Raw genomic sequence first — 26,900 nt, 5'->3', positions numbered from 1 at the left:
GCTTTGGCGGCTCGGGGTTCGTCGGTTCGGATCCCAGGTATGGACACGGCACCGCTTGACAAGCTATGCTGTGGCAGGCGTCCCACATATAAAGTAGTGGAAGATGGGCATAGATGTTAGCTCAGGGTCAGTCTTCCTCAGCAAAAAGGAGGATTGGCGGCAGATGTTAGCTCAGGACTAATCTTCCTCAAAAAAATTAATTAAAAAAAAAGGAATTGTAAACTAAGAGCTCTCCAGTTAGTTTTCCAGCACTCTTTCTTACACGAGGGAAATACGCTTACGGCCAGTTCAAAATCGAACGTAACAACATGCATCTGTCTATTAGTGATCTCTTGGGCGTGGATAAGAGCTTTCTTTCCCTGCAGCTTGAAAGAAGGCAGGTCAGCGGGTGACCGGCACCGGAGCAGAGCGCAGATTACGATTCGTCAGATCTCTCAGTCCCGGCTTTGTTCCTCTCCTCCGGACAGTTTGAGGGTCAAAACGAGACACCGGTACTAGTGGGTCCCTGTCGCTGTCCCTAAGAGGCGGCCACACAGACACCGGTGTACCTCCCTGCTTGGACCAAATCCTAGTCCTTAGAGACCAGGGAGCCACCAGGCCTCCTTTCGGCCGACGACTAAAGGAGCTGGGGCGGGGGGAAGCAGGGGCTTTCCGGGGGTCGCCGGGCCACTGCCGCTGTGCCACCCTCCTTCCCTCGGCGGCGTCCGAAGGCTCCCGGGGGAAGGGCTTCCCGTCCCTTCGCTAGAGACCCGAAGACCAAGGAAGCCAATTCTCGGCCCCACCTGGGTGCGGCCTTGGCGGGAGGGCCAGGGACACTCACCGTCGTTCTCGTCGCTGTGCCGCCGCCGCGACATGCCGCACGCCGGAGCGCTGCCGAGCCGAGACACCGGGCGGGAAGCGCCGCAGGAACCGTTGGGCCACCGGCCGGCGCGAGGACACCGGCGAGGTGCGCGGAGTGGCCGGCGCGCAGGCGCACTGGCTCGCGACGGCTCCCGGAAGCGCAAGGAGCAGAGGCGGCCGGGTGGGCTCGGCGGGCTGGGATCCCGCAGGGCCGGCGTCCGGGGGCTCACCGGGCCAAGGGCGTCTGATGCCCGCACGCAACCACCCCCTCGGGCTTCCTCCGCCTGTCGGCTGCTTCCTTCTCCCGCCTTTCGCTCTAAGTCCTTCCGGGGCCAGGGCCCGCAGGCCGCGAGCCACGCTTGGGGGCGGTGGTCTAGGAGGGACGCTCCAGTCCCCGCCTCAATTTCAGACCCTCCTTCGGGGCCTCGCGGTGCTTTTCCCGGCGGCCCTTTCGCCAGCGTCCTCGAGGACTTCCGGAGCGAGGTGACGTCGGAGCGTCCCTTCTACGTAAACGCCAGGCGGGGCCCGGGGTTCGAGGGGGGAGAGCGGAGACGATTGCTGGGAGGCGACGGTTTGGCGAAGAAAGATCTCACACAGGAGCGGGACTGGCGGGTACGTGCTCATCTTTCTCCCACTTTCGGGCCTTCGCCTTCTCAGGCGAGCGGGGCGGAGAGGTTGGGTCCGCCCGGCGCGCGGGTGGGGCCGGGCCGGGAGGCGGCGCCGCGCGAGGCGCCCCTGGGACGGCGGGACCCGGCTGGCGTGAGCGCGCTGCTCCGGGGTACGCCCTGGCCGTGGTCGTCCCTCTCACCCCTCCGAGCTGTTTGGGAAGGAACAGTGGTGGTTTTAGTAATGTTTTCGGGGGTTGTTGGGTATCTGTGTACGCGTATGTGGGCATCCCCTGCCCCGACGTCTCTGATGAGCCCCACATCATCACAGGTCTAGAGTGGAACGCTTGTTTCACTCCTCTGGCCTAACTATTCCTCCTTCAGTCTTATCCCTTTCAGTCAGTGGCACCATCCATCCGATTGCTTAATCCACATATGTAGGTAGGAGTCATTCTTGGGTTCTCCTTTTCCTTCATTTCCTACATAACTATCTGTAACCCCTGCCGGCTTTGCTTTCAAAACATATCCAGAATCAGACCACCTTAGTCCGTGCTTACAGCTCTCTAATGACTTTCCATTGCAAATGCCGTACCCTGACATACAGGGTTCTGCTCTCCCATCAGTGTACTCCAACCGCTCTTTCTTCCTTTTCTTCCAGTAAGTCAAGCTTGTTCCCACTTTAGGAATTTATAGTCACTTTCCTTTAGCCTGAAGATCTCTGCTCCTAAATCTGCATGGATGGCTCCTTGGCATTGAGGTCTCAGCTCAAACATCAGGCCCCGTAGTGAGGCATTCCCTGGCTACCCAATCACGGTTTTATTTCATTCAACAAATATTGTATTTATTATCATTTAGCACCTCCTGTGTGTTGGATAGTGTTCTAGATGCTGAGGATGCAGAAGTGAACAGAAGAAAATCCCCTGCTTTCTTGGTGCTGATGACCCATTCAGGAATGGATGTCCACACAGTGCAATCAGAGGGAGCGAGCAAAGGGAGAGTAGTAGAAGCTATTGGAGAGGTGCAGGAGGGGCTTTGTAAGGACTTTGGGCTATATATGAGTAAGTTGAGAAGTTTTTGGAGAGTGATCTGACTTATTTTCTAATAGTTATCTCTCTGGCTGCTACAGGAGGAGGGCAGTTAGGCTGTTGCAGTAATTCAGCCAAGAAATGTTGGTGGCTTGAACCAAGTTGGTAGTGCAAGTGGTGCAAAGTGGTCTGATCTGATTGTATTTCAAAAGCGAAGTTGATAGGACTTTGTGAGGCATTGGGTGATAGTGTGAAAGAACAGGGAGTCAAGAAGAATCCCCACATGTTTTGTCTGAGTAACAGGAAGAATAGAATTGTTGTGTACTGAGGTCAGGAAAACGGGAAGAGCAAGTTAAGCGTTTGGTTTTGAACAGCCTCACAGCTCTCTGGCTGCAGCTATCCAGTAGACAGTTGGATATGAGAATTTGGAATTCAGGGAGGAGGTCCAGCTGGAGATATAAATTTGGAGTCATTTAGTGTATAGTAAACAAATTTCCCTTTATTTATCATTGTTTCTCCTTTTTCTTTTTTCATGGACGTTTCAAATATTTACGGAAGTAGAGAAAATTCTATAATTGTATGTATTTTATCAACCAACTTCAGCAATTACCAACTAATGGCCAGTCTAGTTTCACCTATTTTCTCTCCCCTTGCCCAGTTATTCTGAAGGAAATGGAGTTGTTCAGTCTTTGGGACTAGATGAGAGCACGCAGAGGGTGAGTGCACACGGAGCGATCCACCTGTTAGTGGTTGGGGCAAGGAGGAGGGTGCCCAGCAAAGGGAACCAAGAAGCAGCTCTCATCCCTGGTATCTGCATGGTTTTTGTTTACTTATTTAGTGTCTGTGTTCTCTTCCTAGAATATAAGCTTCAAGAGAGCAGAGACCCTAACTGTTTCTTCAAGGCCTGCCTCTGCAGCACTATTCTCTGTGCCAGGCACTTGGCAAAGTTTTTGCAAATAATAGCTAAGAATATATAAATAGAGTGAGAACTGAAAGTGGATTTAGAGTGAGGGGAGGTCATTTTGGGGTGGTGGTAAAGGCACGTGTGGAGACCCTGAGGCAGGAGAGAGCATGGCTTGTTTGTGGAACTAGGCGAAGTCCAGTGTGGCCAGAGACGCAGACGTGAGGGAGCATGTCGGCTGAGATGAGCTGAGAGTGGTAGAGGAACTACGTATGTGCCAAACACTGGACCTATTCCTTTCTGTCCTCACTCCCATAAGGTAGGTACTGTCACCCCCATTTTACACATTTGGGCGTTAGAACTCAGAGGAGTTAAGTATCTTGCCCAAGTTCACATACTTTCTCCTAGCTGCACCCCTTCTAAAGCCCGTGCTTTTCCTAAGTTTCAGGTTGCCTCTTTCTGTTTGTCACTGTAACATTTGCTTTATAAAAGAAACAATGCAGTCTGTTGGTTATAGTGTTGTTTTGACAAGGTTTGGCCACAGTAGCAATTTGTGTATTTCTTCTGGCTTATTAACCTGGGGCTCTCTTGGTAGTTATTTCTTCTAAGGAAGGCGATTTGCACAGCTCAAAACTTAGGGGACAAAAAAGAACAATGTGTTTATAATTGAAGGTATTGGCACACAGCTTGGTTGATTTGGGTTGGACCTGGTGCTTTTTTGTATCATTTACTGTAAATGTTTGCATGGCTTGCCCCCCATTCAGGTTTCTGTTCAAATGCTACTGCCTTGGAAAGACTTTACCCACCATCTGTGTTTTAAAGAGCCCCTTCATCACTGTCTCCTTACCCTGCTTATTTGTCTTCAAAGCCCTTTTTACCATATGCCTTTTTTTAGTCTATTTATTTATTTGTTTACCTTCTGTCTCTCCCCACTGGAGTGTGGACTCTAAGAAAGCAGAAGCTTTTTGTTTTTCATTCACTGCTATATCCAATGTCTAGAACAGTGCCTGACATAGAGGTTGGTGCTAAATAAATACTTAGTGAATGAACGAGTGAATGAATGTATCCCTTGGGCTCCTGGGCCCATGCTCGTTTGCATGATTGATTAGCTTCAAGTTTACTTCAAGTCATAATTAAAGACTTGGACATTGTTTTTTTCCCCTCACTTACTTCCTAGGAGATATTTAACTGAAAGGAATCCGCCCCACTGCCGCAGCCACACCAGATGCCTTCTTCCAACTCATCAGACCAAGAAGATGACCTGGAGGCCTGTGTTTTAAGATTTTCAGACCTGGATTTAAAAGAGACAAGTCTTATCAATCCCAGTAGCAGTCTCAAAGCAGAGTTAGATGGCAGTACAAAGAAGAAATACTCATTTGCCAAGAAAAAGGTAAAGTTGCTGTTGCTGTTTCAGGATCATGTGTGTATAATTAATGCAGATACATCCAGAAGTAGCTCATCAGGGTTATCCTGCAGGGAGCGGAGGGCTAGTGAGACACTAGGCTGCTGCCATGCTCCAGGTAAGGTCTAGTCAGGACCATTAACCAGTGATCTTCATTCAGTGCCAGGCAAAGGAGACTCATAGGCCAGGTGCGGCTCTGGAAGGTGTATGGTGGAGTGCTTGAGGGCAGATCCTGGACGGATCGGCTGGGTCACTCTCCCCGCCTAGGGTTATGGAGGACTCCTAGGAACCCAGGAGACTTAGTCAGAAAGAGAACAGACAGGCAGCAGGACAGCTGCCATTTAAGGACTCCTGATCTGGTCCAGCTGGCTGGGCTCTGTTGGTTGAGAGAGGGCAGAGCAGACAGAGCAGCGCAGAATGCTGCAGGCTTGCTGAGGAGAGTCGGGGCGGTGTTGCTGCTGCTCTTGCCTGCCCTTTATTCCTTTTTCAGAGAACAGTGATTAAACCCCCTCCTCCTGCTCGAGCACAGAGGAAGGAAAATGATTAACTGAGGAGATGCAATTGAGACTTAGTTTTCTTAGTCCAGTCTTTGTCCCTCTTTTCCAAAGTTATATTTTCTTGGCTCCATGTCGGTGAAGATTAGATGTCTCTGCTTATAATTTCCTATCCACCACCCCTCCGCTCTCATCTCGTACAGATTTCCTTGAAAGTGAAACCCAAGGGTACAGAAAGGTTTTGAAAAACAGTATTTTGCAGTAATTTCAAAATTAGAGAAAAGTTGCCAGAATTATACAGAGGACTCCTACATCCCCTTTGCCCAGAGGCGCCATTTGTGTTTCACCAATTGTCCCACATGGCTTTTATAGATCCACTCTAGGGTCACATATTACATTTAGTTGTCATGTCTGTTATATCTTCAGGGTGGAACACTTTCTCATTTGTGTTCCCTGAAATCATGACCATGACATTTTTGGAGATTACAGTGAGTTATTTTGTAGAATATCCCTTAGTTTGATTTTCACTCACGTTTCCTTATGATTAGATACACGTTAGTGTTTTATTAACAAGACTGTTCCACAAGGGATGCGATGTTCATCTGGCTGTATTCTATCAGGTGGTTCACAGTGGCGCTTTGTCCTGTTACTGGTGATGTTAATTTTGGTTACTTGATTGAGGAAGTGTCTATTAGATTTCTCTGCTATAAAATTATTCTTTTTTCTCTTTTAATTAGTATTTTGGGGGAAAATACTTTGAGACTGCATAAATACCCTATTTCCCATCCACCCTTCATCTGCTAGTTTTAGATCCATTGATGTTTCTTTGCTGAATTGATTATTACTGTGATAGTTGCTAAATGGTGATTTTCTGATTGCTTCAGTCCTTCTAGATTTACTACTTGTCATTCTGCTGTAAGGAAGAGCTTTCTTTGCTCCTGATTTATTTGTATCGGTGTGGACTCAAGGATTCTGTTTTTTCGATGGGTTATAATCCATTACTGTCATTATTTGTTTTGATGCTTAGATCATCTCAGATTTGTCTGGGAGCCCCTTCAAACTAGTATCTATGTCCTTTTGACGTACCCCCATCAATTCTTTGAGCATTTCCTTACTTTCTGACTCAACAAGATGTTCAGGGAGCCCTGGTTCCTTCTAGTGGAGAATTGTGAAAAACCAAAACCTGGGGGCTAGGTGAGCTTATTGCTATTAAGGTGTTGCTTCTCCCAGGACCTGTGTTGGACAGAGCTAGGAAAATATATAGATGAATACATATACATCTATATTACCATACACATACTTCTAGGTCAATAGAAATCAAACCATGAGTTCATACCAGTATCTTCAGTTCCATTCAGCGTCACAAGATTTACTGTAACTCTCCCTTCTCCATATGTATAACTCCCCTATGATGAAGTTTGGTGAAGAGCCTAATTCCCGTTAGTCCCAATATATTTACTTATTCCCCTATATGCAGTCACTTTCCCCACCCTGCCAAGCTGCCTCCCCTACCCGGGCCTGCCTTCCCCACATAGGTTTCACCCACCTCTGAGCTGCCTTCCTGGCTGCGGCCTGCCTCTCTCTCAAACAGACCCCACATGGGCACTAACTGCTGCTGGGTCCTCAGTGCCTTGTTCAGGAGGCCCTAAATTAAGACCAGTGCCAGGCCATGTCTGCACTGGGCCTTCTGTTTTGTTCACGCCCGCCTGATGGCTTTTTGACAAAGGAAGAAAGGAGGAAGGAAGGAAAGAAATTCAGATTTTAAATAGTATTTCTTTACGGACTGTGAATTTTTAACGCCTCAATGATAATGGGGCCTTGGATGCATAGGCCTTACATTTACATATAAACTAACAATTGTAGTAATTATTCATCACAATAATTGTCAATTGAAATAGCCTGTATAATGACCAGCCCGTTACTGGTAAAAGTAAAACTTGTAAAACTCCTGAGTACCAGCAGTTAAAGGACAAGATTTGAAGTTTGAAGTTTAATATAAAGAAGCACTTAAGTTGACATATACATGCCATCTCCTCTTCTTTTTTGTCTACCTGGAAGGATTAATTGCAAGGGATGCTAAAAAATGCCTTCCAGGGTAATTTCAGGCTACTCCATTCTGCTTCTTCAGTCTGAGACAGTTCAGATACTTTTGTGTCCAGACTGAGATAAGTCCAAGAGTAATGCTCTGTAACTTTAATCGTTATTCTTCCGAGTGCCCACTTTTGGACGCTTTACAGTAGTCTTTAGATACATTTAAAAAATTATTTAAAAAAATTATATATGTGTGTGTGTGTATGTAAATACCTCCCTTCCTGTTAGACCAGAAGGGGACAATCCTTGAGAGGCTAATAATCATGGATCCCATTTAACTTCTATTTGTACTCAAAAAAAGGGATAAACGAAGTTGAAAAACAAATGACAAGCTGGGAAACAAATTGGTGATAACTATGATCAACAAAAGGTCACTAAAACCACTTACAAATCAGTAAGAAGATAAATTAAGTCCACAGTAGAAAAATAGGCAACAGATGTGAACAAGTAAGTTAGAAAAGAACAAATAGAATCAATATGAAAAAATATTCAACCTTACTACTAATCAAAAACATGCAAATAAAAAAATATTTCGTTTGCCTTTTATTTGGGTTAACATTAAAAATATTGACAGTAAAACATTAAACACTGGTGAAACTCGATGCTGTGTGTAAATGGCAGCCTCATGCGTTGTTGGTGAGCGTATAAATTGGCCCCATTTTTCTGGTAGTCGCTATTTATCATAGTTTAAAATTTCATGCTTCTTCACCCCAAAATTTTTCTTCTAGATATTTATACTAAGTAGATGGTTAAAAAAGTATAAAAAGATATATGCATGGAATGCTCATTCAACATTGCTTATAATTGCAAATGTTGGAAACAACGTCCATTAGTTGGGAATGGTTAAGAGAATTATGATGCAACCATAATTTTCTATTTAATTGTTTTTTATAATAAACACAAATCATTTTTATAAAAACAGTAAAATTATTTTCCAAAGAACAAATTAAAACATTTTGGTACGTTTCTTTCCAGAGTTTTTCAATGTATTTTTGATTGTAGTTGAGATTACATTGTATAAGCAAATTTTATCCAATTTTTTTTTTCATTTAACACTATATCCTAAATATTTTCCTATGTAATTTATAACTGGCTGCTTAATATTCCATAGTAAGTATACTCCATAATTTCCTTGACCTTTCCTTTTTGGAAATGACTGATAAGGTTGTTTGTTGTGTTTTACTGATATTTGCCCAAAGTTCAAATCCTTTCCTTAAGAACAATCCCTAAGCAAACCAGAAACCCCTAAGGAAAGACAAAGTAAGGAATTTTACTGAGACTCTTAGGCTTAAACCCAAGGTTATTTAACAGTGACATATTTGAAATATAATTGTAGGCGTTTGCCCTGTTTGTCAAAACCAAAGAAGTTCCAGCACCTCTTTTTGAATGTAAAGAAAAATGGTGGAAATGCTGTCAGCAACTCTTTATGGACCAGACCAGCATCCATAGACATGTGGCAACACAACATGCTGATGAGATTTGCCACCAGACTGCTTCTATTTTAAAGCAGCTGGCTATGACATTGAGCGCCTCAAAGAGTCTTAAATCTGCAGACGAAAGGAACCCTCTAAAAGAGTACCTGACTCATGACCATGAAGTATCTGCATGGCTCCCTGATGTAAGCTGTTTTAGCCCTGATGAGCTGATAAGGTAAGAATTTCTTTCTGTACTTCTGGTTTAATTTTTTAAATGTTTTTCCAGTCAGAATCTACTACCTATCCACTAAAATGGCAAGATCCTTAAGGCACGGAATTTCTCTAGGGGCCTAAGGTAGGCTGGTAAACATGTACTATGGATAAGAGAAGACCACAGCCTGTGTCGTAGCATATACCCACGCAGCTGGCAGTGTTCACCAGGTTTCTTGCAAGCCATCCTACTTCTCATCTTCTGTAGGGAGAGGTAAAGAACAGAAAATTGTATTATTTTCAAAGAGAAATCAGAAACTTTAATGATTCCTCTACCCTGAATAATGTCAGAGCTAAAAAAGGGCTTTTGTCATCAGATGTGGTTTTCTGAGCTGAATGTGTTTTAGAAAGAATGTTAACTTTTAGAATTGAGGGGTAAGATTAAAAATTTAGAGTCTACCTTTGAAAAACTCACCAAGTCATATTATAACAGAATTCTAGAGGAGAGATTACTGATCTTGAGCAATTCCTGAACTAGTTGGTGAAAAGAAAATGTCCAAATTTGATACGTTTTTGTCACTAGTATTCAGTGCCAGATTCCCCTTGTTAATCAGAAAGAAGAGGAGGAAGTTAGAGAATTGAACTTGGAGTCAGTCTTGAGCTAGTCACTAAAATTCTTTGTACCTCGTTTCCTCACCTCTAAAATTGGAATAGTAACGCCTCTTCTGCCTCCCTCACGGTGTCGCTGTAGGAATTATGTAAGTGACAATGGGAGGAGCGCTTGTGAACCATAAAGTGCTGTACACATGTGGCCTCTTCATTTCTCTATGGCCCTGCACCTCAACGAATGTGCTTTCCGGTTAGAGAAACAGAAAACAATGCATGAAATCATTAGCAGATGATACCAGACAGGCTCTGTAATTATCGGTTAAATTGTATGGTTCAGATAATAATTTGTTACATGAGTTTAGAGAAAGGAAAATAGGTAGGCTCTAAAATAGACAAGAAGGTTTCAGAGGAGACTAGACCCTGAAATATAATGAGGGTATTGATGAGAGAGTCAGAGTCTAGAGCGGGATGGGACCGTAATTATCCACCGTAGCATTCTCTAACATAAATTCTGTGCATCACTAGTTCTGAAGGATGCTGTCAGGATTGAAAAGAGGCACTAAAGACAAATAAGTTTGGGAAGCGCTGTGTTAAAATGTTCTTTATTGCAGGACTTCTCAGAGCCTTCAATAGATAAGGGGCTTTCACTGACTCTCAAGAGGGAGATGTTGTCTGCAGGCTTTCTCAAATGTGATTTCATAGAACGGCCTCAGAGCACACTTTGGGAAATGCAGTTTATTTCAGTTCTCCACTTTTACAGATGAGGAGATCAAGGCTCAGAGATAAGAGACCCACCTAGGTCGCCCAACAAGTTAGTATAAGACGACACAGTGCAGTAGAAAGAGCATGGGTTCTGGTGTCAGAAGACTGCTATTCGAGTCCTGACTGTCACTTTGTAGCTGTGTCACCTGGAGGAATGGGCCTCAGTGTACTTAGCTGTAAAGTAGGGATAATAATAAGGTGTCTCATAGGTAAGAGGATTACATGAAAAAATGGAAGTGAAGCCTTTATGTAGGGCTAGAGATTCAAACAGCTGCTGGCTTATCTTAGAAGATAAGCCAGAACGGACTCAAATTACCAGCTTTCCTGTAAAATGGGGTTGTTAATACCTGTCTCATGGATATGATTAAATGAGGAAATCGAAGTAAACTCACTCTTTGTTAAGTAAGAAGTTCAGTGCAGATGTCTTTAGAGCAAATACAGACGGGAGCTGCGTCTCTAAGCAGGAGGAGAACACTGGTAGGAGCAAAGGTAGGCATGAGTTGCTCCGTCTCGGCCTTCGCTCCGACACTGCCTGGGTGTGCGTTATGAAGTGTGGCTTCCTTATGCCAGGGCCTTGAATGCGCTCTCCCTCTGGTTTCTGTTTACAGTGGCCAGGGTGGGGAGGATGGAGAGGTGCTACTGTATTACTGCTACTGTGACCTGGAGGATCCCCGTTGGATCTGTGCCTGGCAGACAGCTCTGTGTCAGCACCTGCACCTCACAGGCAAGGTAACACCTCCTCCCACACCCCATCCTTCACGGGGCTCCTCTTGCCTCCAGCCTGGATTGCAGAGGCTGTGCTCGTCACAAAAGGATTCACTGTTGGGTTCTTAGAAATTAGCAAAATCCCGCTAGGCATTTAAGTAGACTCCTGAACAGCTCTTAATTTGGCGGCATAGACCAGGGGTCAGCAAACTTTTTCTACAAGAGCCAAATAGTGACTATTTTAGGGTTTGCACAAAAAACTGCTCAACCTTGCTGTTGTAATATGAAAAAACCCATAGACAATATGTAGGAGAATGGGTATGGTCATGTTTCAGTAAAACTGTATGCAAAAACAGGCATAATCTGCTGACCCCTGGCGTAGGGAAATGTTCTTGGTGTATTAACGGAAAACATTTTACACAACTGTATACACAGGTGTGATGCCAAGTTGCTTCTTAAATTTTCCTAGAACATGCCAGGGTCTTTTACCATTTCATGGTATTGACATGTGCTATTTCCTTTCCCTTTAGAATGGTTTTTCCCTGGATCTTTACATAGCTTATTCCTCGCTTCAGATCTCTGCCCAAATGTTATCTCCTCAGAACGCTAATCTGAAGTAGTCCTCTCTCAAAACGTTATCACCTTCTGTCCCCTTTTGCTCAAAGAATTTACTACTACCTGAAAGTATAATCTGTTTGTTATATTTATCTGCCTTGTAGAATGGAAGCTTCATGAGGACAGGAAGTTTGTTTTAATTAGTTGATGTATTGTCAATGCTAGGACAGGGCTTAGTACATAACAGACAGTAAATATTTGGAGAACGTTGAATAAAGGAATGAGTGTATTTTTGTAGCAAAACTGCAAGTGTATGTTTATAAAGATGGAGGATAGTAGATAGCAAAATGTTAATCATGATTATTGCTACATGATAGGATTATCAATGCTTTTTCTTTTCCTGTTTTTATTTCTTTGTAATAGCTTCAATGATGTGTATATATATATATATATACACACACACACATATATGTGTATATTGTATATTTTTAAAAATTTAAATCAGAAGAAAGTGTGCTAGGTTCCCTCTGTGATCCCCTCTGGTTATGACACTGTACTATCTTACGCCTGTTCTTTCTCACGGTGTCCCAGGTTTTAATGCCCTGAGGCAATGATTTAATCAGTCTGTGATACCCTCCACACCCATGTTTTCCAGCAGACAGTGACTGAAAGCTTCATTTACCTCATTCAGTTCATCACCAGGTCGCCCCATTTCTACCTCCATTCACTCTGTCCTCCACATCCACCACCTGCTACCAAGCCCTCTCCTGCCTAGTCCGTTTCAGTAGTTCCAAACTACTCTCCATTCTTCCATCCGTGCCTGCCATTCACTCCATTCTCCACACAGCAGGCAGAGTGATCTTAAAAGGTAAATAAAATCCTGTCACTCCCCCGTCGGAATCTTTCACTGGCTCTCCAGTACATTTAGAGTAAATGCAATTCCTTAACATGCCCTTCAGCTCCGGCGCGATTCGGCCCCTTCCTAGCTTTTCCACTTATCTGAGGCCATTCTCCCCTCGTACTCCAGCAGCATGGTCTTTCAGTTTCTTGGAGCCCACAAAGTGTTTTTGTGTCTTTGGGCCTTTTTACAAGGAAACTCTCTTCAAGGAACTCCCACACCCACTCGATTTCTCCTGTCTAATTTTACTCAATTTTCAGTTCTCAATTTTAATGACACTTCCTCAAAGAGACCTTTCCTGACCTTCAGTCTAAATTCCTTTTTTCTGATACACTCTCTCATAGCATCTTGTCCTTATTTTTCATAGTACTTGTCAGTATGTAACTTCGATCTTCATATCTGTGACCTTCCTTAGTCTGTAAGCTCCGAGACGGCAAGAACTCTATCTCTTTACAAGCACAATTCCTCGCGCATAGGAAAAAGAAATTAGTAAACATTTGTGGAATGAATACATTTATCATCATCTATATTTAGAGAATACCGAAAGATAGATGTTCTCCAGTAAAGCTGAATGTACAAAATATGAAATCAACCTCTTTCCTTGTTTTAGGGCAGATTTTTATTCTTGGCCCAGCCCAAGAGGTGAGCTAGCAGTGAGGGTCTCTACCCACATGGTGGCAGCATCTGCCTGGATCTTAGGTCTGAATTCTTAGGCTTCAAGGATACATGCCCAGTTTACTGAGGCAGTTTTCTGTTGGTGGGAGATTTGGCAGAATGCTGGCATTTAGGTAGGGAAGGAAGTGAAGTTGAAAATTCTGGAATTATGGAAAGAAGCTTCTGATTCCTATTGCCATCCATTTCCTTATTGCCTCAAGAAATTTGAGAGGACGCATTGGAGGCTTTGGAAAGGAAAAATCACAAGATTCCGAGGCAGTAAGATCTGGTTTTGAATCTCAGATCTACCATCTACCAAATCTGTGCATTGGGCAAGTTACTTGATTTCTCTGAGCTTCTGTTTCCTTTTCTGTCAAATGGGGATTATACATATCACAATATGTACCTTTCAGGACTGGAATGTAAAACTCCTGTGTCACAGTAGGTACTCAGTGGATGCTGAGGATTGCTCTTCGTCTCTGAGGTGGAAGGCCTTACACCCCACGGAGCCGCTTTGCTGCTTTCTGTTGAAGAATCCTAGGGATTGAAAGTCTAGCACATAATTTAGAGATTGCTCTGCCCCGGCTATATAGGGGGTAGACGTGCTTGTCTTTTATTTGGGTTTTGAGATTAAAATAACATAGGAAAGAATCTACTAGCCTACCCCAAAGACAGTTACATAGAAGTATGTATGTCTTCGTTATATCTGCCACAGTCAGAAACAGTTTTAGGGTCAATTTCCTGACTCTTTGACTAGTTCAACTCTATTTTTCTATGTAGTCCCTTAAAAAAACATAAGTTGGTAGTGGGTATGGTATCCTGTACAGCAGAGATGGCATACACTTCCTACTCCGCTCTTCCGTGCCCAGGACAGACTTCCCTAGCCTGCAGCACTCTTTCTCAAAGAGCCTGGATGTGGTCCAGAGTCATCATGGTGGAGCTCTGGATAGCCACTACTGGGTAGTTGGCATTGGCTTGTGAAATGAATCCCGTTTATCTCCATGCCCTAAAGAACTGAATCACTGAGGTAAGAAATGAAGTATTTTCTCTGGGTCCTGGAAAACAGCATCCTTTAAAATTTTTCAAATTCTAATTCATTGGTAGGTATCATTGTTAGATAAACAGTAGTAACAATGTAGGACCTCGAATTAAGTTACCTCTCTTTCCAGAGAAATTTTACCACAGTGTTGTACCTTCTCTCTAGTACTTTTCTCTAGAGAGCTCAGCTGCCTCTGATGATTATCCATCTTTAAAGCCATCCAGAGGATTTTGTAGTACCGAAGCCACTAACTTTGCAGGGCCCCAGAGCATTGCCTCTTAAGGCAGGGCCTTCACCCAGGCTCTCATGTCCCTTAACCAGTGAAGCATTTCAAAGGGAATACAGGGTTTGAGAAGCCAAGAAGCCTTAGATATGGATACATGTACATTTGTTCAACAAATACATATTGAGTGCCTGCTTTATGGCGGGCACTGTCTGTGCACTGGTGAACAAAACACATACACTTGTCCTGGAACCTGTATTTCAGTGGATGAGTCTGCTTTCCCCCAAACATTGCAGAGATGGACTCACATGCTTTCCTATCCCTCAGCCTTGCTCAGTGCTTTTGGACTGGCAAGATCTCCTCAGCAGTGTTTTTCATTGTTGGTTCTCTTTTAACCCCGTTTTATCAAGATGAGGAAATTGAGGTTCAGAGAAGTAAATTAATTGTCTCAAGGCCACATGGAAAGTAAGTGGCAAAGCTGAATCTTGATCCTAGATCTGCTGACCTAGACTTAAGCTCAAAATTCGTTTCTTTGGCCATTTGACAACTATAATTCCCTGGCATTTCATTCATTCCATTCTCTTGTTCAGCACACATTGAGTACCTCGTCTGAACTGTGGGAGGTGCCATTTTAGAAAACTGTGTTTTGTGTGGTGACACTTGGGGGTCCACAGCAGCATCTCTGCTTTTCTTATTAAACTTGTTGACACACAGGAACCTGTTCTGCCCTGGGAGGATCTAAATGAAGCTAAGAATAGGCTGCATTCCCTTTCTCTCACCATCTTGTGTCTCAGGTTCGAATTGCTACAGAAGGAATAAACGGGACAGTTGGTGGAAGCAAATTGGCCACCAGACTCTACGTGGAAGTCATGCTTTCCTGCCCATGGTTTAAGGATTATCTATGTAAGGATGATTTTAAGGTAAGAGAAATTGAAAATAAAAAGGATTTAAAGCCGTCTCCTTCTGCGCAGTACCTCTTCCCGCTTTAGGTTATGAAGAGGAGGTCAACGTAGAGAAATAACCAGTGCCAGAAAACAGCCTCTCCCCAGCGGGCTACGAGGCAGGGCGATAGAAGGAGCATGCTCGTTCCAGTTCTTCCACTGAGTCTCTGTGTGATCTTGGGCAAGGTGGTGTCCTCTCTGGACCTCAGTGTCCCTTCTTATAGAATAAGGATATTACAGCTTACACAAACTAAACTCTAAAACTTAAACATGTTGGCTTATTTGAGAGATCACCTGGCTATTTCAGGGGATCACTACTTTTAGTGAACCTGGAATTACAAGCTGAGTCCTTCACACCACACGGGGAATAAAGGTGTTGCTCTGAATAAAGGTGTTGCTCTGATAGCTGAGCGGCTTTGTCTGAGTGGCTTTATGTTTTACCATAATAGGTGATAACGGCGGTGGGAAATACCTTGCTAGCATTCGTGCTGGTGATGATAGGAGAAGAGAGGTCACAGAACAAAAGCTGAGATGAATCTTACATGTTGAAATTGCTCAGTGGTATTTCAATTTTATAGTTAAATGCTTATTGCTATAGAAACATCTTTTCAATTTAACAGTTTTGCACGTGGTAGATACACAATAAATATTTATTAATGTTGAATTATCTGGAACATTCCAGATAATCCCTTTCCCCACTGAAACTCTGGTTTCTAATGTGAGGTTTCTTAAGAATTCAGATATCGTATTATTATTATAAAACAGACATGATTCTTATATTTGGCACTTGTCTTATATCTGGAGATGGGAGAGAAAGACTGTTTTGTTCTGTTTCTCATTGGCCAGACCAGCAAAGGAGGAGCTTGCTGTTTTCCAGAATTGCGTGTTGGTGTATTTGAAGAAATCGTGCCCATGGGGATCAGTCCCAATAAGATCTCCTACAGGACGCCTGGTATGCTTGCTTTCAGAAGAAAAATTTTGCTCTTCTTCACAGGGTTAAAACTTAATATAGAGATAAATGTGAAAGTTGGACACCCTGATCGGCAGGAGCTGTGATGAATCCTCTTTAAAATAGCTGTGGAGTGGCTAACGCTTGGCTCCATTCAGTGCTTAAACTGATTCTTCTCTTTGGTGCCACGGTAATTAAAGACTCATCTCTTTGAATGACTGTCTTCGTTAATCTTCTTGATGATGGTTTGGCAAGAAGTTGTTTTCTCTTTCCAAAGATAGCAATTTGGGAAGAGTAATTATTACTTGTAAATAGTTCATCAACTGAATAGAATACACAGGCTTTTGGCTACAGGAAGCAAGTGGCTTTCAACCCCAAAGCACTTCTTTGCAAGTGCTCTAGAATGTTCTCTTCCCCTCTTCCTCTTGATACCGTAGATGGTTGGAAGACATTTATTTGGTGGGGTTTTTTGTTTTTGTCTTACTTTTACTATGAAAATTTTCAAACATTAAAAAAAGTAGAGAAAATAGTATAGCGAACTCCCATGTACCACTATTGCAGCCTCAGCAGTTACTAATTCATGGCCAGCTTTCATGTGTACCCCGCCCCTTCCCCATCCTGGGGCATTTTGAGGGGAATCACAATGTCATGTCATTTCATTCATAAATATTTTAGTAAATATCTCTAAAAGATAAAGATTTTTAAAAAATAACCATAAAATCATTATCACATCTAAAACATTTTCAGCAATAATTCCTTAATATTATCAAATGTCTAGTCAGTACTTAAAATTCCCAGTTATCTCATAATTTTTTAAGTTTGTTTCCATTAGGATTCAAGTAAGGTCCACTCGTGGTTGATCACTATGTCTCTCTAAGTCTCTTTAATCGATGGATTCGCCTTTTCTTTCCTTTGCAGCATGTCTTTTGAAGGAACTGGGTCATTCTCCCAGTCTGGATAATGCTGATTGCATCTTCATGGGATATTCCTCTTTCTTCTGTGTTTCCTATCAATTGGTAGTTAGGTTTAGAGTAGTGCTGTCTAACAGAAATAGAATTTGAGCCACATATAGAATTTTACATTTTCTAGCAGCCACATTTAAGAAAGTAAAAGGAGGGGCCAGCCCCGTGGCTTAGTGGTTAAGTTTGCACGCTCTGCTTCGGCGGCCCAGGGTTTTGCCGGTTCGAATCCTGGGTGTGGACATGGCACCGCTCATGAGGCCATGCTGAGGCAGCGTCCCACATGCCACAACTAGAAGGACCCACAACTAAAAATAGACAACTATGTACTGGGGGGCTTTGGGGAGAAAAAAGAAAAATAAAATCTTAAAAAAAAAAAAAAGTAAAAGGAAACAAGTGAAATTAATTTTAATAATATGCCTTATTTAATACAATGTAGCCAAAATATTACTTCAACATATAATCAATATAAAAAATTATTGTTATTTATTTTACCTTTTTCTCTCATGCTGTCCTTGAAATCTTGTATCTGTGTCACACTTATAGCACCTCTCAAGCCACATCTCAAGTGCCCATTCACCACATGTGGCGAGTGGTGACCATATAGACATTCAGATCTAGAGACTTGATCAGATTCAGGTTTGGTTTCCTTTTTCCTTTTCTTTCGGTTTTTTTTTTCCCCCCAAGACTACTTCATAGGTAGTATTGTCCTCTTTCATCAGGAAGCGCAAAGGTCTGGCTGTCTCTGTGTTCACTTTTTAATATGTAAATATTTGAAAGAAGGCTAAAAGTTAAGCCAGAGGGAAATGGGAGGAAGATACCAGCATGTGGGAAGAGAGACTCATGCACTGAGGAGAGGAGCGCCAGAAAGGGCTGTGTGCATAGTGTCCATACCTTCGCAGGAGGCAGGATGACTACAGACAGCTCTTCCTTGGTGCTTCAGGACATGGCTCAGGGCGTTAGGGGAGAGCAGGCTCCAGGCAGTGCTGTGCTGCTTTCCTTTGAGCCAGGTTGTTTGAAGCACCTCTTTTAAACATGTGCATGTGAGTCACTGTCCTGTCGGGCCTTTGCAGGGCCAGTAGAGAGCCGCAGTGATAGCAGCAGCGGGAAGCAGTGGGAACAGGTTTCCCCGCGGCTCCCTGTAGGTAGAAGTCTTAGCAGATTCCCAAGCTTCTCATCACGGTTTTGAACCTCCCTTTCACCCCACTGTTTGGTGACCATGTAATTATGTGACAGTAACATAAAATCTGGCCTGGTCACATTCTCCCTACAATCCTCGGTTAGGCATGTCAGAATCCTGATTCCTTGGCCATGCTTGGGGCCTCTAGCCCCGCTCTGGGAACCCAGGAGTTTCACATGGTTGTGGGATTCATCCTTAAGTGGAAGGAAGCTCCTTTGGTGCCATCAGACTCTCATGAGTGGTGACTGAAGTCACCATAGCCCCCGCCCATGAGGTGTGGTTACTCCAGATTCACTGAAAGTTACTCACAATCTACTGAGATGTCTGGACCCCCAAAGATACGGCATATTTCTATCCTGGAGAGTTGAGACAAAGGGCCCCACCAGACAGGTTCTCGCCTTTTAGTTTCCTTGTATTTTACTTCTTTTCTTCCTCTCCTTTCCCTCCTCTATCTTCTAGCTTTTTCATCCTTTTCTCTCTCTTGCTCTTCTTCCTCATATATCCTTCCTGCTATCAACCTCCCACCCTTTTCTCTTTTACTTGTGCACACAAACTTAGACACATTCTTCTTACCCTTTTGTATTTTTAAAAAACATATTCCAACTTTATTCCACAAATTTGTGCTCACAGCTGCCTGTGCCAAGGTTCTTAGCCTTGAACTTGGCTCAAGCTTTGTATAGAACAGTTTACAAAGCCTTTGGTCAAACACATACACACCCAGGCTTCTTCCTGTACGATGAAAATGCGACACTGGCTGTAAAAAGGAGCAGCAAACTCATATGGCAATTTAGATTCCAGCTGTCTGGCTTTTATCACTGGGTTAGCCTGAGTATGAGGATGCAAAATTCTTTGACTAATTATTTCTAAACTGCCAGGTCTCCATAATGCTTATCTTTGGAGGAAGGAAAGTGAGGATGTCTGGAATTACTAAATTATTTCATCATGATCATCAGATGTTATTTTCAGACATCATTGCAATTATGAAGAGGAAAGGTTCGGGTGGACAGAAACAAAGCAGCGTGTAAGTCATCAGGCTGGGCCAGTCATGATTAGGTTTTGTTTTAACAAATTTTTTGGTTTGGTTTTAGGAACCCATTTATCCCCAGGTGAATTTCATAAAGAAGTAGAGAAGTTTTTATCTCAGGCAAATCCAGAACAAAGTGATACTATCCTACTGGACTGCAGAAACTTCTATGAAAGCAAAATAGTAAGTAAGAACCAGAATTGAGTTCAGTGAAATGATAGGTCTCCCCCTTCCCGCAGTGTTGCATGTCCCCAAGGGGCTGCTGTGTGTGCCCACCTGTGGCCAAAGCACAGGCCTTCCTCCCGCTGCCAGGAGCTTCAGAGAGAACCCAAGCCTTTGAACTCAGGATCTGGTGAGAAAGTCTACAAAAATATGCATTAAAGATATCTTGAGGAGATAAATGAATCAACAAGCTTTTAGTATCATCTACATAGATCATCAGATTATTTTGGAATAAACATTAAGTAATATGAAGGCATTTGTTGAAAAGCTAAGTATTTTAAAAGATGTTATTTTGAAGGAAAAAAATACCATTTAGCAATAGACTTCTTTAGATGTGAAACTAAAATTATTTCACAGCAAAATGTACCTGAAAGTATAGAAGACAATCATCACATCATGAACAGTAATAAGAAAAACTGATGTGGATTGATAAATTTCCAATTGATAATATTGAGACTTTTTTTTATCTATCTATCACATTTATAGAGTTTCTCCTTTGTGTCAAGCAACGTACTGGTCTCCGGGGGAATTCTGTTGTGAACTACAACACCAAAAAAAGGTTTCTTCCTTTACAGAGTCTTGTTCAGTAAGAACAGTCCTCTTTGTAAAATTTGTTGCTTGATAATCCAATCAAATTTTTCCTCATAACCTGAAATTTAAGGAAGAATAACACTGACAGAAAGTTGTATAGTTATTTCTCAATCCTCTGTAACTCTAGCTTTCTGAGGCTCTTTAATTTTATATATATGAAAATATATTTCATATATTTATATTTATAAATATATAAAACATTTATAAATATTATTTATAAATTTATACATTTTGAATAAAGATATATAAAATGTGTTTTATATAAAATCACATTGCACTACCCAAAGGCAGAGTAAAATTGGCCAAGTGAAAGTCTGTGAGAAAAATGCTGTTTTGTGAACTTGTGTATGGTAATTTTTACCTCAATTGAAAAAAAAAAGATATCTTGACACGTAGTGTGCTTTTGGGCTCCCATGTGTCAAGGGTCTTGTGAAGTGTGCTTTGGGCAGCCTCTCCATTTCCCCTGAGGACTCTGGGAAGGTGTCCCACAGCCCACAAGCCTCGTTCGAAGTTCCACGTCTTGAAGTTGAAAGGTCAGAGTGTGGGATGAGAACAGCAACTAGCAAGTGCTTCCTTGCCAAGGGCTTGGGGAGCAGAGTGTTTGACACAGAAAGAACCTTTGTCCTTCCCAGGTAGGTTTTTCTGACCATTTTCCTTCTACTTTCCTTCTATATTGTAGGGACGATTCCAGGGCTGCTTAGCCCCAGACATCAGGAAGTTCAGTTACTTCCCTAGCTACATTGACAAAAACCTGGAACTTTTCAGAGAGAAGAGAGTGCTGATGTACTGCACTGGGGGCATCCGCTGTGAGCGGGGTTCAGCCTACCTCAAAGCCAAGGTGGGTCCCCCGCTCTGGGGCACTGCAGGCATGGAGGGGAAGGCAGCTCCACCAGCAGTGTGTGGAGCTTCCCAGCTTCCCCTTCTCCCACGCCAGCCAGCCAGGGATTTATTTTCCCCTTGTATGGTTCCAGCACAGAGTTTGTAAGTACAAAATCTGCAGTTCTTAAATCTCAAGATGTGCAAAGCACTTAATAGTCTTAGAGACTCATCAAGTAGAAAAGGGAAAGATTAGTTAACATCGCCCTTTTCTTAATCCTTTTGCTTGATCCTGAGAAGAGCAAATTCAGTAACATTGCATGTCTCAACAGGTGTCTTCCTATATTTAGGGGACAGCAAAAATAGTTGGGCTTTGCAGGATCTAGAGAGTGAAGGCCGGACTGCTGTCATCACCCATCCCCCTAGTAGGCAAGATGTGGCCAGTTGGTTCCTGGGCCCCTTATTCAGCAATTTCTGAGTCCCGCAGGGGAGCCAGGAGCCCTGCTTCTCATCCCTCACCTCGCGCCACTCCTCTGTGGAGCTTCGTACTGGCCTCGCTTGTCTCCTCAAATTTCCTGTCATTTTTCCACACATAGGGAGTGTGCAAGGAAGTGTTCCAGCTCAAGGGTGGCATCCACAAGTACCTGGAAGAGTTTCCTGACGGTTTTTACAAAGGGAAATTGTTTGTTTTTGATGAGCGTTACGCCTTGTCCTACAACAGTGACATCGTGTCAGGTAGGTCAGCACAGGCCCAGAACCTAAACACAGGATCAGGAACACACTCTGCATTTACCATTCTGGAGGCAGGCCAGTACTGATTACCTGAAGGATAAAACAGGGAAAAGAAGTATGTGGTACCACCATTTACCAGCAGAGCTGGAGATGCAGCCGTGGACCAGAGACAACCCTGGACCAGGAGTCAGGAGGCATGCACTGGGATCCTGGCTTCTCCTTTACTAGTTAGGAAGGGCTTGCTCTGTTTTGATCTCGCTTCCTCTGTCCACCTGCTAGGAGTTGAACTAATAGGTTAAGTCAGGGGTCTTAACCTGAAGTCAGTATATAGAATTCAGGGGTTCTGTGAATTTGGATGGGAAAATAATTCTATCTTTGTTTTCATAACCCTTCACTAAATGTAGCACTTCCTTCAATTAATGAGGGTAAGCAACAGATCAGTAGTAGCAGACGTGACTTTATCATCAATAGAAATCACAACGTTCTTACATGTTATGGTTGCTGCGGATCTCACAATAGCATTTCTGTTCATCGTCGCTTCAAAGTGGAAATGGTTATTAGGCCCACCACTAGGTCTTGTTATTTAATGTGTTAATAAATATTTTACTACATCACAGATTTTTAAAAATGTTTTGATATTTTATATTCCTATATAATTAGTCTCCTTTGTACTCCTATGTACTTTATTTTGTGCATTTTAAAAATATTTTTCTAAGACAGAGTCCCTGTTCTTCACTAGAATGCCAGATAAATCTATAGCACAAAATAAAAGAACCCCTAGTTCAGATGGTTTCTAGATACATGTGGTCTGCACTTTTGAGTGCTGGGTGGGGCATCCCAAGGTGGCAGCTGAACGTAGGGCCAAGGCCGGCGGCAGGGGTGGCCAGGAAGGGGTGAGCACGGGAAGCAGTGGTTGGACTATCGTTTTGAGTCCACACTAACATGGTACCAGATGAGGGCAGTCAGTGAAAGATGATGGAAATAATCCTTAAGAAAAATGGCTCCTGCCCCTGGATGGCACAGTTTTGGACAGGAAAGGTCACAGGCAGACAACCACAGTGGGTGTTGTATTTTCTAGAACTCCTGTGACCAGGGACTGAGATAATAAGATTTGAGTTTGATTGTCTTCTCCCGTTTTTTCTTGATCTTATTCATGTTAACAGTCTTGTATTTGTGTATTTTATTGAAAGCTACTTCACATCTATTTTGGAGCTAGTTGGAGTGTAAATTATACATAAGTAGAAAGAGAGGATTTGAGAAATGTTACTGAGGAAATGTTGGCAGGACTTGATGGGTACCTGAATGAGTGAGAGGAGAGAGAAGGCCCAACGGCAGCTTAGATAACTAGGTAAGGAGACTTGAAGACTGCTGAGGTCATCGATGGTTACAGGAAGCCAGCAGGGAAAAACGGGCCGAGTAGGTAAATAAGGTGAGTTGTAGAAACCAGGTGGTCAAGGTCCACCAGCACCAGCAGGAGGAGCTCGGGCCCGGGAAGAGGGGCGCAGACTGCAGCAGTTATTGTAGGTGCAGGACCGTCTGCACTCAGGTGTGTCGTCTCACTGAAAAAGGCAGTGATCTAAAGGAAAAGACCATTGCAAAGGGGGTAGTTGAAGAGCTCTGGAATAGTTAATGGAAGAGAGAAAGAAACATTACTACCTGTTTTCTAAATGGAAAAAAAGAAAAAAGGGTCAGTGAATGCTGGAATCAGGAAGACAATTTCCAGAAGCAACCTCCCCACAAAAAAGTGGGGGTGAGAGCATTTTTTGTTAGAAGACAGAAGATTTACTATTTAGAAACCTTCCCGAGGCCCAGTAGAATATATGAGATTCTGGCGAGCTCAGCGTTAGATTTAGGAAGTGGAGAAGTGCCTGTCTGCACTCGCATGTGTGTATATGTGTGTCTGTAACTGGGGCTTTTCTTTATTCCCCAAAATGTGTGTATCTATAACTAGAACTCTTCTTTCTTCCCCAGAATGTTCATACTGTGAAGCCCCATGGGACCAGTATAAACTGTGCTCAACTCCCCAATGCCGCCAGCTCGTCTTGACCTGCCCTGACTGCCAAGGACAAGGATTGACAGCCTGTTGTGTCACATGTCAAGACAAAGGAGGCAGGCTGGCTTCAAGCCCCACCCAGAACAGCTTTAAAGAGGAATGTGAGTGTACGGCCCGACGGCCACGCATACCCAGCGAACTTTCACAGCAGGCGCGACTCCCTCTGAGCCCAGAGCCAAGGCCTGATGTGGGTGAGAGTGGGCCGGGCTTGTGTGAGCGGCACCATCAGCATTTCCCCAGGCCTTCACAAAGCTAGGTATGGGGTGACTGTGTGCTGGAGAACATCAAGGCTGCAGCAACAGAGAAATGGGGAACTTCAGTGCTGGCCAGTGCCACCATGGCGAACAGGTCACCACCATAGACTTCACAGGTGGAGGCAAGAAGGAGTTGGGTACTGACCACTTACTTGAGACGTTATGACTCAAAAGATGCTAGAGCACAGAAAAAGGTGAGCTGTGTGGGATCCCAAAGCTGCTAAGGGATAGAACCTTGAGCCTGGAGACCATGTCAGTCATGCCCTTTCTGTCCCATGCAGCAGGGCTGGTAGTAGTCATTTTTCTTGTCAGCACACCTGTCCATCCTGGTGGCAAAGGGTGAAAACCATGGCCCTGGAAGCAGTCTCCCCAGACCCAAGCTACTTAGGTCATCTGCCATCCACCTTACCCTCATCTCTTCCCTGCTAGCCGGAGAGCACAGATCAGGACCTGCAGACTAAGGCCTGTGGCTCACCTCCTGCTTTTATAAATAAAGTTTTATTGGTATAGCTACTCATTCATTTACATATGATCTGCAGCAGAATTTAGTAGTTACAACAGGGACTGCAAAGCCTAAAATACTTACTATCTGGCCCTTTATAGAAAAAATTTACCACCCTCTGGTCTAGATCAACAGCTCATCTGATAGAACAGATGGTCTTAAAGATGCAGCCTGCCTTCATTTTTTTGTTGATATGATTTCTGTAAGAGATTTTCCCTTAATAGTCTCTGCTTTCCCCCAACACCTACACTCTGAGCTTTCAAGTACAGTCATGAGCCGCATAATGACATTTCGGTAGTGTTGGACCGCATATATGACGGTGGTCCCATAAGATTAGTACCATATGGCCTAGGTGTGCGGTAGGCTGTACCATCTGGGTCTGTGTAAGGACACTCTATGGTGTTCCCACAATGACAACATTGCCTAACGGTGCATTTCTCAGAATGTATCCTGGTTGTTAAGCAACGCATGACTGTTTTCTCTTGAGAGATTCAAATTAGCTGGAGGACACTGACATTTGGGAGTAGTTTTTAGATGAGCATCTCAGAATACAAGACACATTCTGAATGAGGTCATTCAGCACTGCCATAGTGGTTTCCCAGCCTTCTGGCCAACATGTCAGGCGCATGTCCCTGTCACACAGGTCCCAAGAAACACATACGCAGCCATTCATAGACCAACAGATTTAATATTAGATTGCAGTTTCCAGTGATGCAGAATACAGCTGCAGTCGTGGTTCAAGGAGAAGCTGAGTCGGGATGGCTGTCCCTGCAGAATGGTGCTGCTCCTGGGCCCATGTGCAGCCTCAGTAGACACTCTTGCATGGTGGTGGGGCCCTGGCTCCACCTCTCGTTACCCTGTACTGCCCAGGTCATTACAGTTCAGTGTGCAAGACTTTCCATTTCATCAAAAGCCTCTGCTCGGTGCTCTGCAGCCTCGTCTGTGCTCATCGGCTCTTTGGCCTGTCCTTTATCATAAGATTTGCCGAGTCACTCATGAAGATAATTCCCCAAGCAACAGAAATACTAGTTTAACTGGCACTGTGGTATATTAAAAGGCACAAGGGCATTGTGGCTTAACGTTTTTGCCAGATCCTAAGAGAACCACATGATGTTAAAGGGATCCAGCAGAAACACCAAAATTACATTTTCAGAATAATTATCTAAGGATGGTTTGGCCAGGGTTTCCTAATGCTTTCATGTCTGGATTTTCTTCACCATGGGCCTTCAGAGGCTTAATTTACAGGCATGAGATCAGCAGTGTCTTGTCTATTAAGTGATGCAAAAGGTAGTTGAGGTCTATAAGCATAGCCATGGTGGACTAGAAATTTCTCTCTCTAGTGTTTTACCTCACATAAGCCGTTGGCCCACTGTGCAATACAGAAAGGTGTTTTCAAGTATTTGGCCATAGGTTTTCACATCTATCATAAGGTTGGCATTCAATAAAGAAAAAATTCTGACTCCAGTGTGTAAATAAATCCCAGATATTCATAAGGAACACTCAGGGAAATGTTTGTTGCCTGGGATTGGTAAAGAAAGGACGGTTTTTGAAATTTGAAACTTCACCATTGGCTTTTTTCTACCATTTTCTCATATCTGGCAAAAGGAACCTCATGTTCCTTGATTCCAGGCAGAGCTCTGTGGCTTCAGTCTGTCTTTCTTTCTTGAGGGAAAAAATTGTGTTCTTGATCCAGTAATCAATTTGGCAGCTTTTATCTTGAGGTTCTTAAAATTTAAAAGAGGGTTAATAAAGAATGATCATCTGTTTGCTGAGTAGCTAAGATCAAATGTGTAATAAAATATTTTATAATCTTCTAAACCATGCGGAAGAGCGTGCTGCTTGTCCATGTGTTACACGCTGTGCGTGCACCTGAAACACCACACAGCGAGGCCACCGACACTGGGCTCCCGGGCTTGAGTCACTGCTGCCACAGCATCGTCCTCAGTGAGATCTGCCGGTTTGGGGCTTCTTAGTTTTTAAATAATAACCAGACTGAACTTCTGTGACTAAAGAAAAACTTCACATTAACCATAGTTTATAAAATTTTCAACTACAACCACTAGTTAACCTAAAACCTTAGTGCATAAAGATTTTGTGCCGGCGTTTTGCCTTCTGGTTCCCACGGCAGAGCACAGATGATGGGTAGAGCGGTCCAGTTCCGAGGCGTGGGCGACTCCCCCACACCTAGACGCCGCTCCGGCACTTGGGAATGATGGGCCCGGTCAGGTCCGCGAGCCGCCTCTTCCTCA

The 26,900-nt window shown here is 43.6% G+C and overlaps 3 protein-coding genes across 16 annotated transcripts in view; 1 reads left to right on the top strand and 2 right to left on the bottom strand.

Moving 5' to 3' along the window:
- Positions 1 to 1,319, bottom strand: part of NCBP1 (nuclear cap binding protein subunit 1) — a 50,204-nt gene extending 48,885 nt beyond the window's left edge. For 3 of the 7 annotated variants that reach the window (XM_070595842.1, XM_070595840.1, XM_070595838.1), the window contains exon 1: positions 821 to 985. Coding sequence is in view for 1 of the 7 variants with exons in the window: in XM_070595837.1 (XP_070451938.1) it covers positions 821 to 854 (34 nt within the window). In the remaining 6 variants the exon portion in view is untranslated. Of the gene's footprint in view, positions 1 to 820 lie in introns of all 7 variants that reach the window. The other 4 variants (XM_070595837.1, XM_070595835.1, XM_070595841.1 and 1 more) reach the window with 4 other exon arrangements.
- On the top strand, positions 985 to 26,469 carry TSTD2 (thiosulfate sulfurtransferase like domain containing 2). Of its 3 annotated transcripts, XM_008542451.2 has the most exons (12): positions 1,357 to 1,452; positions 3,129 to 3,186; positions 3,563 to 3,690; positions 4,549 to 4,761; positions 8,695 to 9,008; positions 10,963 to 11,083; positions 15,223 to 15,348; positions 16,216 to 16,321; positions 19,546 to 19,664; positions 20,974 to 21,132; positions 21,707 to 21,845; positions 23,814 to 26,469. In XM_008542451.2, exons 4-12 carry the CDS (start codon positions 4,597 to 4,599, stop codon positions 24,149 to 24,151), a joined length of 1,587 nt encoding a protein of 528 aa, XP_008540673.1. In that variant the 5' UTR covers positions 1,357 to 1,452; positions 3,129 to 3,186; positions 3,563 to 3,690; positions 4,549 to 4,596; the 3' UTR covers positions 24,152 to 26,469. The 3 variants fall into 3 exon arrangements, with proteins under 3 accessions (XP_008540671.1, XP_070451944.1, XP_008540673.1); XM_070595843.1 differs by lacking the exon at positions 3,563 to 3,690 and having other exon boundaries at positions 1,020 to 1,452; XM_008542449.2 differs by lacking the exons at positions 3,129 to 3,186; positions 3,563 to 3,690 and having other exon boundaries at positions 985 to 1,452.
- Positions 25,320 to 26,900, bottom strand: part of TMOD1 (tropomodulin 1) — an 83,016-nt gene continuing 81,435 nt past the window's right edge. For all 6 annotated transcript variants that reach the window (XM_070595846.1, XM_070595844.1, XM_070595853.1 and 3 more), the window contains one exon: positions 25,320 to 26,900. In XM_070595846.1, the coding sequence (XP_070451947.1) occupies positions 26,836 to 26,900 (65 nt within the window). In that variant the 3' untranslated portion in view covers positions 25,320 to 26,835.

Source organism: Equus przewalskii, chromosome 26 (genome assembly GCF_037783145.1).
Source record: "Equus przewalskii isolate Varuska chromosome 26, EquPr2, whole genome shotgun sequence".
In the NCBI taxonomy this organism is placed as follows: domain Eukaryota; kingdom Metazoa; phylum Chordata; class Mammalia; order Perissodactyla; family Equidae; genus Equus; species Equus przewalskii.
This window is presented reverse-complemented; position numbering and strand designations above follow the sequence as displayed.

Coding starts and splice junctions, on each gene's coding strand:
- TSTD2 (XM_008542449.2), top strand. CDS start 4,597: ATGCCTTCTTCCAACTCATCAGACCAAGAAGATGACCTGGAGGCCTGT. Junction 9,009..10,962: donor AGCCCTGATGAGCTGATAAG/GTAAGAATTTCT, acceptor TTCTGTTTACAG/TGGCCAGGGTGGGGAGGATG. Junction 11,084..15,222: donor ACCTGCACCTCACAGGCAAG/GTAACACCTCCT, acceptor CTTGTGTCTCAG/GTTCGAATTGCTACAGAAGG.